The 23,722-nt window shown below is 42.4% G+C and overlaps 1 protein-coding gene across 1 annotated transcript; it reads left to right on the top strand.

The window, feature by feature from the left end:
- Positions 1–5,624: 5,624 nt before the first annotated feature.
- On the top strand, positions 5,625–22,635 carry LOC109419595 (fatty acid synthase). The gene is made up of 9 exons (XM_062850802.1): positions 5,625–6,198; positions 13,947–15,613; positions 15,673–16,127; positions 16,192–16,337; positions 17,238–19,168; positions 19,232–19,947; positions 20,017–21,748; positions 21,819–21,962; positions 22,080–22,635. Exons 1-9 carry the CDS (start codon positions 5,826–5,828, stop codon positions 22,185–22,187), a joined length of 7,272 nt encoding a protein of 2,423 aa, XP_062706786.1. The 5' UTR covers positions 5,625–5,825; the 3' UTR covers positions 22,188–22,635.
- The last annotated feature ends 1,087 nt before the right edge of the window (positions 22,636–23,722 follow it).

Raw genomic sequence — 23,722 nt, 5'->3', positions numbered from 1 at the left:
TGAATTTCGTTCCGGAATTTCTACCAGAGGGTTTCCCGGTATTGCTCCCAGAGTACCTGGTGGAATTTTACCCGGAGTTTATCCTTTTGTAGTATTTTTTTGTAGTATAGATTTTTTGTAGTATTTCCTCCAGAATTCATCCTGGAAGTTTCACGAGAGTTTCTCTCTGAATACACCTCATATGTCGTAGCGGAATTTCTCTTACGTGTTGATCTCGGGATTCCTTTGAAAAATATTCCGAGATTTCTTGGAGGTTCCTTTCGAGACTTCTCAAGGAGATCTTTCTGAAATTCTTCCCAGAGTTTCTATAGGAATTATTCATGCAATTTCTACTAGAGCTCCTCCAAGGATTTCTTAAGGAGTTTTTCATGAATTTTATGCAGGAACACGTGCATCCCGGGATTTCAGATTTTCTTGGGATAAATCACAGAACTCTTTCCAGAATTCCTAAAAGAAATCCCGCTAGGAAATCCAAGAAAAATATCGGTAAACACTCTGGAAGATCCATTGAAGACTTTTTTGCAAGAATCTTGCAAAAACCTGAGAAAAGACTGAGAGAAATTTCTGTAAACTTTGGAAGCATCTCCAGGGAAAGTTCAGCGTGACGCTTTGAATTGTGTGAGAAGTTGGGAACAAAAATTTATGAAAGAATTCCGGTAGAAATCCGAGAACGAATCCCGGAAGAAATTTATAGAAGAATTGTAGATAGAATTTTGAAGGGGAATTTACAAATGAACGAATTCTGGATAAATTTCCAATGAAGTTAATAAATAAATCTCTGAAGAAATTCTTTATCCTTGAATAGAGTTCCTGCGAAGTATTCATCGGAGTAGCCAAGATAATCGACTACCATGCTCTTGTAATTTCCAGTCTTCCGTAGGATGTTCACCGTAATCTCAACATTACTACACCACCAGCCCAGAGAACAGATATGAAAATTCAGTTTCAAAACTGAGAATGGAATTTAAAAGTCATACATTCTGTGGAGTTATTGATTAGATTCGGAATACCTGAATGTTGTTTTCCTGTTTGTTTTAGAGTGTTATGGATTTAATTTCTTTTTAAAGAAACTTACGTTGGGAATGTCAATGCCATTTCTTGCTCTCTGAGAACTCTGACAAGAAACTAAAAATATTCCTTAACCGATTTTTAAATTTTCGAAGAAATTTTGTAAAAAAAATCTTTGGTAGAATTCAGCGATTTGATAAAATTTCCTGGATAATAAATTTTGCGCATTTTCCCTCAAAATGTTTACTTAATTTTTGAGGATAATTCTGTGTTTTTGAAAGATAAAAATTTTTATAAAATTTGTGCTAATTTTGAAGATTTTTAAAATTAAGTTTCAAAATTCCCTTACCGGGAAAAACCTAAAAATTCGAGGAATTTCATCTTGTCTTATTAGTAAATCTATCTGAACATTTTCCAGAAATTTCTGGTGATTTCTGAGAAGGAACTTCTGTATGATTCTCAAAAGCAACCCCAGGGAGATTCCCAGAAGGAATGCCTGAAAGATTTCATATAGGTACCCCTGGAGGATTACTAAGATGAACACCTGGAAAATTTTCAAAAAAAAGTAGAAAATTCTGGAGAAATTCCCAAATTTCAAAGACGATTCAGGACGAACACTAGTAGAAGCTATTGGCAGAATACACGAACGAAGTAATTGCAGAAGGATATGCAACATTCACAAAAAAAGTTTGTTGGAATCCCAGAATAAACTTTTGCAGAAATACTATGAATAACAAACCCAGAAACATTCTTAGGGAAATCTCAACAGAAACTTTTGAAAGATTCGTGCCTATCTTAACACTGTAAATTGAACTTCAGTGAGCATATCTCGACTACGACTGCGAAGATTTTTGGATTCATTTTCCGTAATGGTTCCAGTGGAAACTTACTGTGTGGAGCGGACCTGGACCTGGTGTGATGGTTAAAGCACGTGACTATCACGCCTAGGACCTGGGATCGAATCCCACTCCCGACAAACTCACAAAATGTGAGTTCTTATTTTGGAAGGGAAGTAAAGCGTGGGTCCCGAGATGAACTAGCCTAGGGCAAAAATCTCGTTAATACAGATAAAAAAAACTTACTGGAGGAATCCAAATAAGGAATGCTAGAAAAAAATCAAAGAGAATCATTCGAGATTACCTAGACTAGAGGAATCTCAATAACATATATGACGGAATCTTGGGAAGAATTTCAGAAAGAACCTTTCGAGGAAATCTAAAATAACTTCTGGAGGGATTGTTAGATATTGCATAGAAAAATCATATAAGATCGCCTATTTAAATGAATCTCTTACAGAAATCAAAGAAAGCAATCCTGGAGGGATCAGTAGTAATTACTGATGGAATTTGAGAAGAAACATTTAGGTGAACCTTTTTTGGAATATCAGAAAGAACTCATTGAAAAAAAAATTAAAAAAGCTTCTAACTATATTTCAAGAGAGATATTTCAACCAAACATAATCAGCCATTTAAACAAAATTAAACATATAAGATAGCAGAATCTCCATTGAAAATTGAATCTAATGCCTCTTTTGGGAAATTGATTGTTACAAAGGATTAAATTAAAAAAAAAGCTTAAGCTTTGCCAAATACACTAGATTGCAACCTAACTTGATTGATTTTTCGATTCATTACTCAACTAAGTTTATTAAAAGTGGAATAGTTGTTCGACTAGTAATATATACGATACATCTTAAACAGGTTTAAGTTCAAGTTCTTGTAAAATTTATTTCAATTTCCAGGAGAGGAGGCATTGAATACTACTGATACGGTAATGAAGATTCTCCTTCTTTTATGTAATTCTGAATGCCACATCAAGTGCAAAATAGAAGCGAACATACTTATGGTGAAACGGGACACCGTGTTTTTTTTATTTAATTTTTTTTTATTAATGTGTATTTTAACATCAAGCTAATTCTACACTCGGGACACCGTGTTATTTTTCCTATCTTCCCTCTCTTTCTAACAAATTGCCTCGCGATTTTGAAGATGGTAATCTCGATTTCTACCGCACTGAATATGCTGAAAAACAATCAGCATATGCACTGCAACACGCTAACGCCGCTCTGCACTAAAGTGCATAATTTCCAGACTACACCAAAAATGTGTAACCCTTGCACATTCACAAAATCAGCTCCTGTGTCCACAAAATCGTTAAATTCGCAAAAAAAATTGTACGGCAATCTAGCTAGGTTTACTAATGACCTTGGGAAACAAAAAAATATCGACATTTCGCATCTAGACGAGTGTACGAGCTGTTTTTGAGAATGTGTAACTGTAACACATTTTTGTGTGGTCTGGATATTATGCACTTATGAGTAGGGCTTACACATTTTATTGCTGAGCGGTTTAACTGTGAAGTGAGCATACACAATGATAGGTTTTTGTTGCAAAATATGAAGTAAAATCTGAGATTAACATCTTAGTAGCAATAGAGCAATCGCGGACATTTTCTCGATCGTCCCGTTTGCCCTTATAATGTTTCGCTCCAAGCCAATACACTCAATGGAGTTGATAATCCACTATAAAACCACCTAATCAAAAATTTCAGGTTCAAGGCACCATGTGTACGTACAGTATAAACAGCGGGCAATATAGCGATGACCTTCACATGAGCTGAGCTGAGAGTACACTATATGCACTCCACCGGGCGTCCACAGCAGCAGCGTGGCGTGATTGGCCAAATAACAAACAAAAACACGACGTTACCTGGGGTAAACTAGCTAGCAGTGTGCGCAAAAAAAAACCTATTCGCAATTACCCGACGAACAATGCATGGGGCTATCCACACTTCGAACCTGCGGTGTTGTATCAGGAAGATGGTGCAGAGTGAAAAGCGTTGTTATGGAAATATCAAGTTGAGATAGGTTTTTTGGAACATTTTCTCAGCGGATGAACGCTTGAGATTTTATGGATCCAGTATAATCTTGACCTTTTTGATGATATTAAAATACTCTGTTAATCATAGCGTTCTATCGATTTTCGTTTAATCAATCTATCTTATTTCGATTTCTTTGAAGTTCGATTCCCGTTCAGTTCAGTAACTTGTTTTAATAAAAATTTCTTTGATTTCTTTGTACACACAAAATCGTGGAGCCTGCTCATATAGCACCAAACTGAGCATGCTTTATCCCAGTTGTGATGATACGTTAAAAAAAATCATAATAAATCTGAACTCTTATATCGATATATCGAATACTAGGTTCAATGACTTCACCTATGACTAATTGCAATTTTGAAATACTCTTATCTAAGCTTCGGTATCAATCTATCGACTAACCTATTCATGAATGGATTATCTTCAATCTTATCAAACATGACTCCATCGAATGTCCAAATCGACGCTATGGCATATGGCTTCATGAAATCCTCAATGGCTCTCACTCTCCGTATCGTACTGACGGATAACGTCTAATCAGTTCATCCTCCTTTCTTTATACAACATGCCACGTTTATCACCAATTGGCTTCAGTCGCAAAAAAGACCGGTCCAGCAGCGCCTTCCGCGTAACCAACCCATATGGACAATAAAGTGACGATGAGACGATGATGGGACATACGGCGACGTGTGCCAATCGGCGGACATGTGCGATAACAGCGCAAGCAGACTGACACCAGCAGAGAGATCACAATCATTCGCATAATTGAATTAATCGAATCAGCTGAGGGTGTGATTTGAGTCAATGCGTACGGCGATAACAAGAGTGAAGCATGAAGTTCAGATGTCACTACTCTCGCTATTTATACCTAATGTTCCACGCAAGCCACTACCAGCTAGCACTCAATCAAATTAATTTCAATTGATCAGAAAGCGTGCCGGTATTTTTCGCCGGGGCGATCTATGCAGCCAGCGCCAGTTAGTTTGACCTCTGTCATGGAAGGCTTTGAAAGATATATTGAACTGCCTCTTATTCAATTATTGGTTAAATGAATTGGGAAAAAATATGTACGTACTAGAAGAAAAGAGGTCTAAATAATGCAAAACAAATTTGATAACTATGAATAAGTCTCCAAGTTACATTTTGAAGACCAAATTAGACTTGAAGAGGTTCTGATAGTCGTGATAAAACCAAAGTTGTTTGATTTTGGTTTAATGATGATTTTATGACCTCTAAGATTTCATTTGACTTAAATATGTTACTCGGCCTTAGGTCAATCATGAAGTAATTTAAAGTCCTGACGACTTGCGAAGATACCGAAGTTGATGCTCATGATCTCCTGAGAAAAAAAATGCTCAGGATGTTATCTCTGTATATCATTGGGATTTCAATATATTGTAAGTGATTCTAACCTTTCAAAGTAATTAATTTTCTGCAATTTTTTTGTTGTAAGTCCATATTTATGTGGAATAATTTACATTTTCCAGCTCCAGTTATTAATTGAACAGTTTTTATTGTTCTGTGCTTCCTCCACTGTACGGGATTTTTTCTTTCTATATATTTTATTTCTTGTTATATGTTGCTTGTTTTTATAGTTCTTTCTCATTGTCTTTACTTCATGGAATCTTACTTCAATTGTCATTTATTGGTCGAATTGCACTTGAAGTGTCCCATTTCTTAAATGCTCATCAAATATGCTATATCACACCACACACGTACTTATGAGGTTTCCCCAGCTAATTGATGTTGTTTTGTTGCTTCCCTTTCTCCCTAGATAGACTAGACGTCGTCCACTGGCCACACTTCGCACAGCAGCAGGCCAAGACAGAAGGACACAAGCCCCCCCTAGCCGACCGGTCAGTGCAGCGGACTAGGCCGCCATTCCTTCCCGCGGAAAACGTTCCAAACAGAAGAAAACACGACGCAACAAAAGCGCAACGATGCCAGCCCGCTTCGACGACGTCACTACTGATACCCGCCGCGGTGTCCCCAGGGACCTGGGGGGACACTACGATGGCTGTCAGATTCAGGATGACATCTGCATCACAGGCTTCTCCGGCCGCCTGCCGGAGAGCTCCAGCATCGAAGAGTTCAAGCGCAACCTGATGGAGGGCGTGGACATGGTGAACGACGATGACCGCCGGTGGCCCAAGGGGCTGTACGACCTCCCCACCAGGATCGGCAAAATCAAGGACGAAGATCTGCAGAACTTGGACGCAGAGTTCTTCAAAATTCACCAGAAGCAGGCGGAGTGTATGGATCCGCAGATGAGGATGCTACTCGAGTGTACCTACGAGGCTATTATTGATGCGGGTGAGTTGTTTTACTGTACTGAATTTATATCTAACAATCGATCAGGAATCCGTATCTCGTCCGGTGAAGGTGTTGAATTGGGTGCAATTAGGGTCGATGAAGCATGAATGCATCCAGATTCCAAACCCTGTACCAGTGGTCGTCAATCTGTCGGCTCACAAACTAGCAATGGAGAACGTGGTTAGCTCCAAGTTAATTCAAAATATCTAATTTTCTCATTTATGACATAATTTTGGAACATTAGATCACTTTTTTATATTTATTGAAAAGTGGCACGAATGCACTCCGATGTAAAGAAAATATTGAAATCGTAACGCTGAGTTAATTCCTAAACCATACGGTGTACCTCGATTTAGAGGACAAACTGAAAAGTATTTGAAATGTCTATAAAATCGAACTTTATATAAAATTGAAGCATTTTTTTATTTTATTTTTATTTATATTTTACACCAAAATGTAGCAAAACATATAAAACCTGCATGAAAATTAAGTTTTCGATAAAAGGCTCGGAGTCTTTGGCATATTTTAGTAGTTCTCGCTAAATAACGAATAAATCGGTATCTCGCTATTTTGTTACGATCGAAATCTTTTGTCTTCAAAACTATGTGTGGATGATTGAAAAGCCAATATTTTGAGCAATGAACATACATAATAACGCTAATTGCATAAATGTCCCAAAAAATTAAAAAATCAGAAATTCATTCAGGGATTCCTTCAAAAATGTCTCTGAAGATTTATTTACCCTGGAATTTCTTTACGGATTGCTTCATAAATTCCTCCAGATCCCATCTCCAGAAGAGTCACAAAAAAAATTAACGAAATTTGACTGGAATCGCTTCGCCAATTCCTACATGATTTTTCACAAATCACAATTCACAAATGTTTCAGAAATTCGCCCAGGGATTACTCAGATATTCCTCTAGTTATTTATTCATTAATTTCTCTATGCATTCGTTCGGAGAATCTTTTGGAGATGTCTTTAGAAAAACTACCAAAAATTTCTTCAGTATTTTTTGTAAAACATCTTTCTATTTTTGTTTGCGAAAACTTGTCAGAGTATTCGTCCAAAAAATCCTTCACTGATTCTTTCAAAAAATCTTCCATTGATTGATTTATTTGGGAAATTTTTTCAGAGATTTGTTTTGAAATTCCTTCTATTCTTTAAATGTCACAAAGATTTCTTTCAAAGCATCTTTCATGATTTACTTCTGAAATTCCTCCTTTTTTTCTTCACAAAAATATTCATGAATTTGAGTAGAAGTTCCTCTAGGGATACTTACAAAAAAGCTTTCAGAGATTCCTTCAGAAATATCTTTAAACATTTGCTCAGACATTTCTCCAGAGATTCCTTAAATGGTACTTTTAGCGATGCCTTCAGAAACTTTTTTTTAGAAAATGTTTCAAAAGTTCAAAGTTCAAAATTTAAACTGGGGTTACTTTGGAAATTCTACTAAGGATTTCACCAAAAAAATCCCACAGCAACTTTCAATTTCTACAGAAATTCCACTGACTAGTGGTTTCTCCAGAACTGAGTTGTGTATGTTTTTTTAGGAATTCCTCCAGGAATTTCTTCAGAAAATCTTTCAGAGATTTACCTTTTTTTTTTGAGACTTTTTTCCGAAAAATCCTTCGGAAATTCCTTTATTTTATTTTAAAACATTCTCCGGGGTTTGCTTTAGAAATTTCTCCAGGGATTTTTCAATCTGAATTTCTGTAAGAAAAACTTTCTGGAATTTCTCTAGGAATTCCTCCAGGCACTCTTTAAAAAATGTGAGATCCATTCGGATTTTTTTTGCAAGGATTCCTGTAGAAACTATTCAACTACCCTGGGAGTTCCTTCAGAAAATCTCACATGGCTTTTGTTATAAATTCGACTAATAATTTCTTCAAAAATATCTCCAGATTTTCCTCCAGAGATATCTCTACAAATTTCTCCATTACTTTGAAAAAAAAACTTCCACAGATTTTTTGATTATTCTTTCATGGACTCTTGCTCGAATTCATCCTAGGATTCGTTTAAAAAATCTTTCACGGGTTCCTGAAAAAAATCTTTGGAAACTGCTAAAAGATTTACTTTAAAAATTCATCCAGGAAATCCGAAAGAAATACAGTCAGTTTTTTTTTTTACAAAATCTTCTAGGGACTCTAGACTTTCGAATGTCATTTAGAAACTTCTCCAAGAACTCCTTAAGAAAGTCTCGCACGGATAGCTTCCAAAAATGTTGCACGAGTTCAAAAAATCTTATATAGATTGTTCCAGAAATTCATCTACGATTTTTTTTCATACAGATTTCTTCAGAATTTTTTCAAAGCATTCATCTAGAAAACCTTCCTTGAAGTTTTTCAAAAAATTTTTATGAACTTTTTTTTAGAATATGATTCACAGGTACATTGAGAATCAGAAACTTCTCAGAAATTTTTCTCAGAAGCCTTCGAAAGAACTGTCTCCAAGAATTGCTTTAGAAATTCTACAAGAGATTATTATTTTTAAGGATTCCCAAATTTATTCACCAGGAGTTTCCAGGTATTCCTTCCGGAACTTCTTCAGAAAATCCATGTATGAATTCTAAAAATATTCCTTTTTTCAGACATTCTTTTAGGAATTTATTTATAACTAGCCTTCTGCCTGCCTACTATAGTTCTGGAAGAAAATGGCCCAGTGGAATTTCAAATTTTCTCGGTTCCGTTGCATTTCCGGTTGATTTATGCAATTACTTTTCCGTACGAACACGTCGGGGCATTGCACGAATATAACAATGAAAGAATTATGTCGATCTGTACCTGAGCCTATTCGTGACATATAAACACAATTCCAATTTTGTTTATATAGATATTCTTCAGATTTTTTAAAATTTCTTTTGAAATTTCGGATTTTCGGAAATATTGATAGAGACTTCGGGGAACCTAGACTAACTAGCTCTAATTCTACCATGATAAATATCGTACACCAAGAGTTTAGAGATTTTTCAGCCTTGCATTGCGATTTTCGAACGGTAACTTCAAGTAGGTAAACACTGCAATTGTGCTGAAGATCTATCATCAAACAGTTTCGACTTTGGGTTTGTAATAATTGATTATTCACGAGTTGAAAAGTACGCAACAAATTCAGCTTCCGTTTTGACTGCAACAAAAATTTTCGAGATCATGTCATTATCTGTTACCAGCAGGGATAAAGAGTAATCGTCGCGCCTTTTTGTTGCTTGTTTTGTGCTTCTTTTGTCTGACAATGGGGCACGTTCGGTGTAGTACTAGATTTGTAGTAATGAGCTGAATTTTTGTATGATGAGAAGGTCAATTCACCGTTTCTGCAATGAAATGGTGCAAAAAGCATGGGTATTATGATTCCTTGCCTAAAATGATGCTGTTTGAGCAAAACTTTGGATAACTATGTTGTTTATGTTGCAAGAAATGGAGAAAACAACGACACTGTTGCCCAAAGTTTTGCTCAAACAGCATAAAATTAGGCAAGGAATCATAATACCCACGCTTTTTGCACCTTTTCCCTGCAGAAACGGAGAATTGACCTTCTCACCATACAAAAATTCAGCTCATTACTACAAATTTAGTACTTCACCGATCTGTCCTATTCTCTTCACTGCTAGAAATAATTTATCACACATCTTGTCAGTAATCAGGACTTTTTATAAAATTTGCTAAAAATTTTGAAATTCAATCAGCAGGCATCTACCAAAATCAGAAATATAATATAATTCTCGGTGAGGAAATCATAAGAAATGTTGAAAAAGTTTGTTAGAAAACTTTGAGGGAAAATCTGGCGAAAGAGCAGTTTGCATGCATCTGCCAAAAATGTTGTCATTGCTAAGAGATCTGTAAAAAAATATTGCCAGCAAATCATCGTAATAATCGACAAAGCCGGGGAATTGCGGGGATATTCATAAAAATAAATGAAGTCAGAAAGGAAAGTATGAATATGCATTGGCGCTAATATGGGTGCTCCACAAAACAATTTATTGATATGAAGTAATTGGGTATGAGTGTCCTAGTGTCCATAAGTAATATCACACTCTCTTATTCATCCTATTCGAAAACAAGTGATTACGGCACCGCATAATTCCGTTCTTTTTGTTTTATTCGTGCTCACTTCTAAAAAATAATACAAAAATAAGAAACAAAACCAACCTTCGTTTTGCTTAGGATTAAAATGGACAAAAAAACACATGCTTAATAAGGGAACCAGTACCCTACGTGGTTTAAATAGGTACACCAAGGTAAACCAGACTCCAAGGTATTTCGAGGATAAAATCTGGTTGATTTCTATGGAGAGAAATTCTTGATCAAAAACGAACTAGATCGCAACGAGATAGGGAGATATCGAGATAATGAGATATCAACTATAGAGAGGCCATCGAGATAGGGATAGAAATCGAGATGCAGAACATCGACATGGAGAGTCGACTGTATACCATAAATTATTTAAAACTTATGGAAATCCACTAATGTGCATTTTTTCTGACAATATGTTTATGGAAACCATACCAAAAGTGTTGCCTTTTTTTCTATCGATTTCATTAAACATGATATCATAGCTAGGGGAGAAGAGTCATGCTCAGACGCTGATGTACCAGGAATAGCTATTTCTGTGACATGTCTTTATCCTAGTTTAGCTATGTTGTACTCTATAAATGGGTTGAATAGGTATAATAATCGTCTTTTTGCTATATCTGAGAGGTTCTTAAGATCATATCGCGTATCGGAGCGCAATTGCTTGATGAAAGAAGAGCTATTTATAAAAAACAGTGAAGGGTTTGATCATCAAAACTGATTTGACACTTCTAGTACCAGCACGTATGAGAAAAACTAAATGTTGGTCTGACGAACACTTGTGACATTGACATTCTGTGGCTAGTTATTCTAGTGGTCTGTCTAGAGAACCACCTCTTGAGGATGTTCCCAAAGACGGCGATTTAGCTGGAACTGCGTCTGGTAGACCTTTTTTTGCGAAGTAGAATATCCAACGATTGGAGTATGCGTCGCTCTAATTATAAGATAGGTGGTTTCGCATGTTGCGACCACTCTCCAAAGCGTTGTCTTTGAATTATTTTTTTATCATTATTTTATTATAGAGATTTTCAGCCCTTGGCTGGTTCATCTCTTTGTCTTTGAAGTTTCTCTTGAGGGACCCTTAAAAAACTGTCGTCAAAAAATACGCTTTTTATTTCACTTTTAGCAGCTTATCCAGCTTTTTCTTGAGTTTCATGTATGCATTTTTGATAAAGCTCTGAGGTACCTTGCCCACAAAAAGCTTTAAATTTAAAAGCATCTGATTTTTTTTTATTCCAATCGTCATTCTGACCAAGTGGGGTAACTGGTCTTCTTTTGGAAGTCGCACTTGAACATGTGTTTATGGTTCTAACACACTTTTGTGAATACGTTCAGATTTGAATCGATACTCATCCAATGCAATGGTCGGAGAGGGTTGAATACTTCGATACCAAAATATACCACTGCAACATATTTTTGCCAATCGATATTTCTGTTGAGATGAAATGGAATCTCAATTTGATATCTTAAAGCAACGATTAACGGTGTTCAAATCTGCTGTTCCGTTCATTTGATATCACTGGGTACTGCAACTGATATTGTCTGCTGATAATGTTGTCCTAGAAGTTGTAATTCGACAAGCCGAGATCAGCTGAAGTACGAATTTCATGAAATCCGGTCAATTTGTCTGCTTTGCGAATGACATGGACATAAGCATGGAACACGCTTGTATGAAAAAAAAAATCGCTCCTGTCATTTGTTGTATTTCATTTAGGTCCCATATGTACTGTGCCAAATTTCAGCGCAATCGGTGGAACTATAATTTAGCGGCAGCGGTTCAAAATTTGCGTAGGATTTTCTATGGGAAATGTTACACCATGGTAGGGCTTATTTTGCAAAACCTCTCCGGGATATGCCAAGTGGAAAATGATCTACTGGTCGAAATAAATGAGCTGTGCAAAAATGAGCGATTTCGATATTTGGGGTGGCGCAAAAAATCGACTGGAGCGACGATTTGATTTTGGTCCCATGTCTTCTCCAGAATATTTGAAACATTTGCTAGAGCTGTACCTGAAACACGAAGCAGCGCAATGTGAATGCGACTATCCGTCATCCACGACAGTCAAAGTGTCCCGCACCGTCAATCAGGGTGAGAACCCCTATCCCATATACACGGAACCAACAACGTAAGCGTGCGCCTTTGATAGTGGTCAATCGAATTACAATCCGAATTTACAACCTGCGATAGTTCATCCTCATGCGTCTGTTGGTCACCTTGCTGGCGATTGGCCGCACTTGCTGCAATTAGCCCGATATCTATCGTCTACAAAAAAGTCCACAAATTAAATTATACAGAAACCCGTTTGCAGCGCTTCCCGCGTGCGCGCGCGATCTGTCCGCTGCCTGGTGCCCTCTCCTGAGGCAGCAGTGGATATCCCAACAGCTTTGCGTAGCAAACCCGCAGGTACGCAGACGGAAATCTCATCCCTCAATGACGCACATGCGGGGAGCAGCGCTTCGATTGATTATATTTGCTTTCGATCCATGCGCGATGTACACACGTAAATACTTCTTAATCCCCCTCGTATGTACGGGGCGTTTTTGTTCTGCCGCCAGTTACAGTCCACTCATCTTCGTCATCTTGTTTGAAAACTCGCCTCGGTGGAGCAAGAAGGTACTGGATAGGACAATATGTACCAGCAGCCCAGCATGTACTGTATAGGTTGCGAATTGCGCGCCACAATCGCTCTTGCGTATCGGGTTGTTGCGTTTTTTTTTAGCACCAGGAAATTAAATGGGTTGTGGGTCACCAAATCTTAAGGACTTTACAAGTACATACGAATAATGAGAGTTATAAATCATGAGGTGAAGGGTAGGTAGGTAGATAGGTTTTGTTGAGATATTTTCGATCGATCGAAAGTTGAATTTCTGTTTGTTTACGGCTGTGCATCATTTGAGGACAATTTAATACTACTTGAAAAAGTTTCTATCGAATTTCCTGGTGTGGTGAATCACGAAAAACATACCAAGGAATTTCAGATAACATCTCTTTAACTCTGGTTAATTTTCTGATAGCACCAAAGGCCAAATTACTGGATGAATTCCTAAGCAGATAAATGTATGAAAATCTCACATTTCTTCCATCTGGAGGAGGAAGTTCTCCAATCTCCAAGAAATTCCGCCAATAGTTGTTACAAATTTCATCTAAAAAGTGGTTTTCAATAATTTCAATACCGATTCTGCTGAGGATGGTATTTGTAAAACATCAAATATTTCGTAAGAAACTTCGTCAGAAACTATCAAAATTTCTGTTTGAAGCCAGTTTAAATTATCCGGAAATCTGGCTATAATTTCCTTCTTAGTTGTTTTTCTTCCGATTTTCTTCTTGATATTGTTTGAAATGTTCTGCCCGGAAGAGACTTCTCTACAAATTCTGCCACAAGCAGAAAGAACTTAGAACGTGCAATAAGAATGACAACAACAGGTCAAAATTTATCACAGATCTGCAGCGGATGTTTTCATTAATCCATAAAATCTCAGCATATCGTTCCAATCCGCGTCTATGTCAAATGCTGTTTTTGAATTACTTCATGAAGGGAATGGGAAAATCGTTGGTTTGAAGTCCTGCAGCTGTCTCCAATTCAACACTGAGATTTATTTCAAAAATATTGTGCTACCTATAAAAAGCAATGTATAACGGACGTTTTCAATTATACGATCTTTGTTCTTCTCCTTCTTCCCCGCAGGCATCAATCCTCAGGAACTCCGTGGTAGCCGCACGGGCGTGTACATCGGATGCTCCAACTCGGAAACGGAACAGCACTGGTGTGCCGATCCGGACCTGGTCAACGGGTACGGTCTGATCGGATGTGCCCGTGCCATGTTTGCCAATCGGTTGTCCTTCACGTTCGACTTCAAAGGACCCAGCTACGCCGTGGATACGGCCTGTTCCAGTTCGTTGATTGCCATGTCCACGGCATTTGCCGATATGAAGGCTGGGCGGTGTGATGCGGCCATCGTGGCCGGATGCGGTATCATCCTGAAGCCTACCATGTCGCTGCAGTTCAAGCGGTTGAACATGTTGGGCAAGGAGGGCATGTGCAAGGTGTTTGACGAGTCCGGAAATGGGTATGTGCGGTCGGACGGTTGCGTGGTTACCTTCATGCAACGGGCATCCGATTCGCGACGTATCTACGCTAGTGTTCTGAACGTCCGAATCAATACCGACGGTTACAAGGAGCAGGGAATTACCTTCCCGAATGGAGCCATGCAGAAGCGTCTGATTCAGGAAACCTACGGCGAGATCAATCTCAACCCAGCTGATGTGGTTTACGTTGAGGCTCACGGTACCGGAACGAAAGTCGGTGACCCGCAGGAGGTGAACAACATTACCGACTTCTTCTGCAAGGACCGCAAGGCTCCACTTTTGATCGGATCGGTCAAATCGAACATGGGTCACTCGGAACCGGCTTCGGGAGTTTGTTCCATTGCGAAGATGCTGATCGCTATGGAAGCGGGCATCATTCCTGGAAATCTGCATTACAAGAACACCAACCCGGACCTGTACGGTTTGATGGACGGTCGCGTTAAGGTCGTGGACCGTAACTTGCCATGGAATGGTGGAATCATCGGTCTGAATTCATTCGGATTTGGTGGCGCCAACGCCCACGTGATCATGAAGTCCTACCCGAAACCGAAGCCCGTTAGTCCAAAGGACGGCTTCCCGAAGCTGGTTCTTGCTTCGGGACGTACAGAGGAAGCTGTTGAAGCCTTTTTGGATGCAGCTAACGGCAACAAGGATGACGAGGAGTTTGTTGGTTTGGTGAACGAGGTTCACAGCAAGAACATCCCACTGCACTACTTCCGTGGGTACACGGTCATGGGAGAAGGACAGGCTGTGCGGGAGGTCAGCGATCTGAGTGACGACAAGCGGCCAATCTGGTTTATCTATTCCGGTATGGGATCCCAATGGGCCAGTATGGCTAAGGAGATGATGCAGGTGGAGGTGTTCAACAACAGCATCCACCGTTGCGCGGAAGCCCTTCGTCCGGAGGGTGTCGACCTGATCGACATCCTGACCAAGAGCGACGAGTCGCGGTTCGATAACATCTTGAACTCGTTCATTTCGATCGCTGCCGTTCAGGTGGCGCTGACCGATGTGCTGAACCATCTGGGAATCGCTCCGGACGGTATGGTCGGACACTCGGTGGGTGAACTGGGCTGTGCCTATGCCGATGGGTGCTTCACTCCGGAGCAAACCGTTTTGGCTGCCTACTGGAGAGGTCGTAGCATCTTGGACACCCAGCTGATCCCCGGGTTGATGGCAGCGGTTGGACTCTCGTGGGAACAGTGCAAGGAGCGACTCCCGAAGGACATTATTGCCGCTTGTCATAACAGCAGTGACAGCGTTACGGTGAGTACACAGACGAATGACCTAAATCACGTATAACTATTGTTTTCATATAATTACAGATTTCCGGACCCGTGGATTCGATCAACAAATTTGTCGCCGAACTGAATGCCGAAGGCGTCTTCGCCAAGGCGGTCAAATCTTCCGGAATTGCCTTCCACAGTCGGTACATCGCTGACGCCGCACCGAAGCTGCGCAAGTCTTTGGACAAAATCATCCCGAACCCGAAGAATCGCTCGCCACGGTGGATTAGTACCAGCATCCCGGAGGAGGCCTGGAACACCCCGTTGGCCCAGCAATCGTCGGCGGCCTACCACGTGAACAACCTGCTGTCGTCGGTGCTGTTCTCGGAAGGGTTGCGCCACGTGCCGAGTAATGCCATTTGCATCGAAATCGCGCCGCACGGTTTGCTGCAGGCCATTCTGAAGCGTGCCCTCGGAAAGGATGCCACCAATCTGAGCCTGATGAAGCGCGGCCATGATAATAACGTGATCTTCATGTTGTCCAACATTGGAAAGTAGGTGTTTGTGGGATGGCTGGTGAGTTGTTTGAATGTGTTGTGATTTGTGGATATTTTGCAGATTGTACGCCGCTGGAGCTCAACCGCAGGTTCAGAAGTTGTACCGCCCGATTACTTATCCGGTTGGTCGTGGAACGCCCATGTTGAACTCACTTGTCAAGTGGGATCACTCGACCAAGTGGTACCTGGCCCGATTTGGTGTTGAAAGTAAGTATATGTTTGATTACATTATGATTAACCTCGCAGCCAGCCAGTCCACGGCTATTCACGGAGTCGCCGACCTCTGTTTCTCTGCCGAATATTGGTTTTTGCAATACTTTCTACCAACATTCGCACTACGAGACCAGCCTATTATACTCTGCCGTCACTCAAAGGGGTTTTTCCCTCTTCCTAAATTTTTGTTAAAAAATAACACTAAACTAAACTAAACTACTCTGCCGTATTTTATAGGTTTCGCAATATTCACTTCTGTGTACATTTGATACACACAGCATATTTTGTTTCCCACGAGAATTGTCTACTGCACTTTATGTTCAAAAACTCCTACACGTCCACGTCTCGTGACCATAGAGGGCCATTAGAAAAATAGGTTCAAAAACAAATACGTGGTCCTACTTCAAAACTCCTAGACGTCCACGTCTCCTGAGCACAGAGGGCCACCAGAAGAAGACCATTTACGTTAACCGTTATTTTGTCTGTCATCAAATTTCCTTCCCGATCATTACACATAGCGGGCACTGGCGCAGTCTTGGGCCGCGCACCATTGACAGCAATAAGAAACCTCCGCATATCTTTCCGATCCATGCTTTTCTGCGCTTCAAAAACCGCACCCTCTTAATGCTGCGGTTTCGTGCTGTGGTGTATTGGTTTATTTTCTAATCTTCCTACCCTACACTACTTTTTTTTTGAGCCGGGTAACGGTCACTAGCATTCAATTCTTGGCGGAATCCTTCCCAGTCTTCTCCTCCCTCACATCTAGTTTCAGCAGCAAAAACTTAGACTGACAAGCGTTGCGACTTAAGATAACTGGAAATTTCCTTATAAAACCTGTTGGTGCTATCCATGGTCGTAAACATTTTCTTACAATTTCAAAACATTTTCTTTCAGACAAATCCGGCGAAACGGTCATCGATGTCAACCTGGAAAAGCCGGACGATGCCTATCTGGCCGGCCATACCATCGATGGGCGTGTCCTGTTCCCTGCGACCGGGTACATGACTCTGGCATGGCGTACATTCGCCAAAATGCGCGGTTCGGACATGGAAAAGACTCCGGTGGTGATCGAGAATGCCGTTTTCCACCGAGCCACCATTCTGCCGAAGGATGGCTCGGTCAAGTTCGGTGTGAACTTCTTCGACGGTACCGGAGCGTTCGAAATCTGCGAAGGTGGATCGCTGGCCGTGTCGGGTAAAATCACTGTCCCGGAGAACATCGATAACGAGGAGCTGCCGTTGTATCCGATTGATGAGGACAAGTCGGGTCTATCGATGAGCACCAGTGATTCCTACAAGGAACTGCGTTTGAGAGGATATGACTATGGCGGTCTGTTCCGTGGAATCACCAAGGCCGATGCTAGTCGAGTCACTGGTGAGCTGCAGTGGAAGGATAACTGGGTCAGCTTTATGGACACCATGCTGCAGTTCAGCATTCTGGGTAAGAACATGCGCGATTTGTACTTGCCCACTAGGATCGAGAAGATCGTGATCAACCCGGCCCGCCACATGGATATGATGAACACTCTCAAGTCGAAGGATCAAGATGTTCCGGTTGCTGTTTACAGAAACATTGATGTGATCAAGAGTGGAGGTGTGGAGATGCGAGGATTGAAGGCCACCCTAGCTCCGAAACGATCGGGATCCCAGGCTCCTCCGACTCTTGAGAAGTATGTATTTGTACCGAACTTCAACGAGAAGGAACTGGCCGAGAGTGGTGAGAAGTCAAGATTCCGCTCGATTTCCACGGCTGTTCACCTAGCTATCGAAAACAGTGCCGGAGCACTGAAGATTAAGGTCGCTGAAGCATGCTTCCAACGTGCTCCGGAAAATACCATGGCTGCTACCGTACAGGCCATTATTGAGGGCGAACCGACCTTGGTAAGCGATGTAGCGGTCGTTACCAATTATCAACCGGACACTCTCGTCCAGCACTTCGGCACGGACAGTGGAGTCCGTGTTGTGGCCAAGGATGCCGCGGCAGGGCCCATTGAACAAGGATGCCATATGGTCATCTCCTATGACATTCTTGGACGTCCTGACAGCCAAGCCGTACTCAGTAATCTCCGGGAATCGATCCGTGACGATGGATTCCTGTTCTTGGAAGAATCTCGCACCAACTTCGACGCCACCAAGAAGGGGAAGGCACTGTTCGATTCGCTGAAGCTGACAACTGTGACGTATCAATTCTACGACAAGAAGGTCTTCGTACTACTCCGTCCTACCAATAGCTACGAGCAACGAAAGACAACCGTTATTCAAGTCACCGAGAAGAACTTTACCTGGGTGGAAACGTTGAAGGCTGCTTTGGCCAAGGCCGAGGAAACCAACACCTTCGTTTACCTCGTCTGCCAAGGCGAAGAGATGTTCGGCGCTCAAGGCTTCATCAACTGCATCAAGAACGAAGCCGGCGGCAAATTCGCCCGTATGATCTTCATCCAGGACAAGCGCGCGGAGAAATTCTCCCTCACGGGCAAGTCCTACGTGGAGCAGTTAAAGAAAGATCTGATTTGCAACGTTATGAACTCAAGTGGTGTTTGGGGAAGCTTCCGCCATCTCCGGCTGGACAACCAGACCAACGGAACATCGCTGCAGGTGGAGCATGCCTACGTGAACGCACTGACCAAGGGCGATTTGGCGAGTTTGAAGTGGATCGAAGGCCCGCTGTCGCGTGACCGACCGGACCCCAAGGACAAGAAGCAGGAGCTGTGCACCGTGTACTATGCTCCGATCAACTTCCGCGACGTTATGTTGAGTTCCGGTAAGCTGGGAGTTGACGCCCTGCCGGGTGATCTGCCCACGCAGGATTGCATTCTGGGATTGGAGGTAAGTTAGTAAAGGGAATAAATTTGTGGAAGACCCATTCTAATGATTTCTCTTTTCTCACAGTTCTCCGGTCGGGACGCATCCGGTCGTCGCATCATGGCCATGGTTCCGGCGAAATCGCTGGCCACTACCTGTGTAGCTCACCGTAACATGATGTGGGAAATTCCGGACAACTGGACCATGGAGCAAGCCTCAACGGTACCGTGCGTCTATTCCACTGTTTACTACGCCCTGGTTGTACGTGGTCGCATGAAGCGCGGCGAGTCGATTCTGATCCACGCCGGATCCGGTGGAGTCGGGCAGGCTGCCATCTCGGTAGCCCTCGCCGCTGGCCTGACGGTGTTCACCACCGTCGGTAGCAAGGAAAAGCGAGACTTCCTGAAGCGTACCTTCCCGCAGCTGCAAGACCGTCACATTGGAAACTCCCGAGATAGCTCGTTCGAGCAGATGGTCATGCGTGAGACTCAGGGACGCGGTGTGGATCTGGTACTGAACTCGTTGGCCGATGAGAAACTGCAGGCCTCGGTTCGGTGCTTGGGTTTGAACGGTCGATTCTTGGAAATTGGCAAGTTCGATTTGAGTAACAACAGCCCGCTGGGTATGTCGGTGTTCCTGAAGAACACTTCCTTCCATGGTATTCTGGTCGACAGCATCATGGATGGCGATGATGACGTGCTGGCTGAGGTCGTACGATTGGTTTCGGAGGGTATCAAGAGCGGCGCGGTACGCCCTCTGCCAACCAGTGTGTTCGGCGACCAGCAGGTGGAACAAGCCTTCCGGTAAGTTTTTTCTTCTGAGATCCATTACGACGAAATTTACATAACTCTCATCTCATCTTCATTCCCCAGATTCATGGCTTCCGGTAAGCACATCGGAAAGGTTGTTCTCAAGATCCGCGACGAGGAAAAGGCCAAGGTGGTTGTTCCTGCGCCGAAGCTGATTTCCGCTATTCCTCGTACCTACATGCACAAGGAGAAGAGCTACATCCTGATCGGTGGATTGGGAGGGTTCGGTCTGGAGTTGTCCAACTGGTTGGTATCCCGTGGGGCTACGAAGATTGTGCTGACCTCTCGCAGCGGAGTACGAACTGGCTATCAAGCGCTGATGATCAAGCGTTGGAGCGAACGTGGCGTTACGGTTTCGATCGATACGAACGATGTGACCACCCTGAAGGGAGCGCAGAAGCTGCTGCAGGCTGCCAATAAGCTGGGCCCAGTCGGAGGCGTGTTCAATTTGGCCGCTGTTCTGCGGGATGGTCTGTTGGAAAATGCCACCGAAGCGGACTTCAAGACTGTCTGTGTGCCTAAGGTTGACGGAACAAAGAACTTGGATCAGGCTACCCGGGAACTGTGTCCGGATTTGGATTACTTTGTGTGCTTCTCGAGTGTTTCCTGCGGTCGAGGTAACATTGGTCAGGTGAATTACGGCTTGGCCAACTCGGCTATGGAGAGAATTTGCGAGGCACGTCAAGCTGTCGGTTTGCCTGGAACTGCCATCCAGTGGGGTGCCATCGGAGATACCGGTTTGGTACTGGAGAACTTGGGTGACAACGATACGGTTGTCGGAGGTACTCTTCCCCAAAGAATGCCGTCCTGTCTTCAGACAATGGACTTCTTCATGCAACAGCCTTGTCCAGTGCTGGCCTCTATGGTTGTGGCCGAGAAGCGTAAGGCCGAAACCGGAGGAGCTGGATTGGTCAGTTGTGTTGCCAACATTCTTGGTCTGAAGGATACTAAGAACGTGTCCGATTCGGCCACGCTTGCTGACCTTGGAATGGATTCCTTGATGGGTGCTGAAATCAAGCAAACCCTTGAACGAAACTTTGACACCGTCCTGAGTGCAGCCGAAATCCGTATGCTCACGTTCGGTCGTCTAAAAGCCCTAGAAAATGGTGGCGCCGATGTACCTGGAAGCCCCGTTCCACCAACATCTGCTTCTCCTGAACCTAAAGAGCAAGACCAGAATGGTCTCGGAGATGGAACTCAGGTCCGATTCAGTGCAGATCTCATGCCTACGCAGTGTCTTGTCCGGTTGGACTCCAAGGCCCCACCCTCCAGCAAGGACTGCCCAGTGTTCATGGTCCATGCCATTGAAGGTGTCATCACTTCGTTGATTCCTCTAGCACAAACCCTTCCAGTTCCTGTGTACGGTCTCCAATGTGTAGCCGAAGCACCTATCGAATCTCTGGAAACCTTGGCCGCGTTCTACATCAAACACGTCCGATCGGTCCAACCCAAGGGTCCGTACACCATCGTAGGCTACTCCTTCGGAGCTTCGGTCGCCTACGAAATGGTAGCCCAGCTGGAAAATGCCAAAGAAACCTGCCGACTACTGATGCTGGACGGTTCGCCCCGGTACATTGCCGGCTACACGGACGCACAAAAGCAGCGCATCGACAACGGAGAAGCCCTGCAGGCGGAAGATGAAGCCTACGCGCTGGCCTTCTTTGCCATGGTCTGCGGCAATCTGGACTACAGCAAGACTGCCCACGAACTGATTGCGCCGAAAACGTGGGAAGCACGATTGCAAAAATGCGCCGAAATGGTTCGCGTGCGAACGCCACAATACTCGCAGAAACTGGTAAGACGATGGAATACTCCAGTTGGATGAACGTTTCCCTAACTTCTATTCCTTTTCCTATTCCACACAGCTTGAAACGACAGCGGAATCGTTTGTGCACAAAATCGTTGCCGGCCATCTGTACAAACCCACTTCCAAGATCAGTGCCCCAGTGAAACTGGTGAAACCCACCGAAAACTATGCCAAATTGCAAGGCGATTACGGCCTTTCCGAGGTAAGGATTCTTTTATGTCACACGTACGGTGCTTCATTTATTGCGTTTCGACATCTCATATTCCCTCCCTGCGCTAGGAAAAGCCAACACTAACGTATTTTTTCCTTTCTTCAACAGCTCTGCACGAAAGAAGTCAAGGTGACGACAGTGAAAGGCGATCACCGATCCATTCTGGTGGGTGATTCAATGCTGGAAATCTCCAAACTTCTCCACGAGCTGCTGTAAGCGGACGGATGATGAAGCACACTCGTCGTAGTAGTCACACATCTTTCGCACGCACATTACACAAGGACGCGGCCGGCGGCCCACGCATGTGGACGCATATTAGCATACACCTATTGATACGAATCGTCCCCCTAATCACTCGGAGGGAGGAAGGGCGAGTGAGAGTCAGAAGAAATTGTAATTTATTTTCGTTCTCTTTTGTGTATAGTTCAAATCTCTACTTCCCGACTATTCTATAGTCAGTTTTTTTTTTTTGGTTTTAAGAAGGTTTCGCTGGAGGCACAATCCAGATGGGAACCTATTGGCACTGTTAACGCAAGCGTGATTTATAAAGACTAGTAGGAGGATGCAGTTCAAAGAGTGCTGGCACTAGACGTCTGATCCAGGTCCGTTTCAGGGGTAGTGTCACCGCGCTTTGCTGTAGTTTCAAGGACACGGAAAACTATAACGTGATTGCTTATTAGATGGTACTAACTGCCTTCTTTCTGGGAAGCAGCAAAAACTTCGACATGGACATTTGGAAGATCTTGATCTGTTTATGAAATGGATTCAAACAATGTGTTAGTTGCATAGCAGACGACATTCCACTCCTAGAGTAGCTATATATTTTCCTTTTAACATAATACTTTAATTTTAGAAAGTAGAATTTAGTGAGTCGATGGGATTTTATTCCTCAAACAATGTAAAAACATAGTTATTTTACATCACAGAAATGACAAAAATAAAAAAGGGATATATTTAACCATGTGTACTAAATTCATTCTGTCTTCGACCCAACGAGAAAACCAATCGGACAAATTATCGAACACACAAACAATTTTACAAAACAGGGGCATCCAGGTTTAGTACGTAAGGACCACCATTAACTATCATAAAAGCAGCAGTACTACTAACTTCTATTATACACCATGTGTGATTGTGGAATCAAAATAGGCAATAGACACCCAGAGAAACTCTACTCAAAGTCACATCATCACAATTAATCTGTTGGAAGTTGCTGTGTGTGTATAATCACGAATATTTAATTGTGCACTATCTACTTTTGTTACGTGTGAAACACGCTAAAAAGAAGCCTATAGCAAATCTCAATGCACCAAATGTAGCAACTGCAACTAGAAACAAATGGCTTATCGTCACTCACCCACAACACAGAAGTACTGAATATATGTATATGTATTTGACGAGGATAACAATTATTTGTGCATTTTGGAAGGATAAAAGACCGGTTATGATGGCAAAATGTTGCAAAAACATGAAAATGTATATTTAAATACAAATAAAAATATTGCAAAAAAATCGTTTGGATTTCATTTCAAGTGGTGAAGAATCCTTTACAAGGTCTGCGCTTAAAACTTTCCGTCGTCAACAATGTACGGTATCGGCGACCGCCACGGTGCAACCTGGGGCGACTGAAGCAACCGGATGTCGCCTCAGCGCAGCGCAGAATCGCGAGACCTCGATACACCCCTTCTAGAGGGCTACGCTGGAGGAGTACAAAAAGCAAACATCAACAACGCATCCGACAGCACCATCGG

Source organism: Aedes albopictus, chromosome 2 (assembly GCF_035046485.1).
Source record: "Aedes albopictus strain Foshan chromosome 2, AalbF5, whole genome shotgun sequence".
In the NCBI taxonomy this organism is placed as follows: Eukaryota; Metazoa; Arthropoda; class Insecta; order Diptera; family Culicidae; genus Aedes; species Aedes albopictus.
Note: the sequence above shows the minus strand (reverse complement) of the source record. Positions and strands in the feature narration are given on the sequence as shown.

Bases quoted from the DNA above. Each gene is read 5' to 3' on its own strand.
- LOC109419595 (XM_062850802.1), top strand. From the start codon at position 5,826: ATGCCAGCCCGCTTCGACGACGTCACTACTGATACCCGCCGCGGTGTC. The intron at 6,199-13,946 runs GTGAGTTGTTTT...TCTTCCCCGCAG, and splicing joins CGAGGCTATTATTGATGCGG to GCATCAATCCTCAGGAACTC. The intron at 19,169-19,231 runs GTAAGTTAGTAA...CTTTTCTCACAG, and splicing joins ATTGCATTCTGGGATTGGAG to TTCTCCGGTCGGGACGCATC.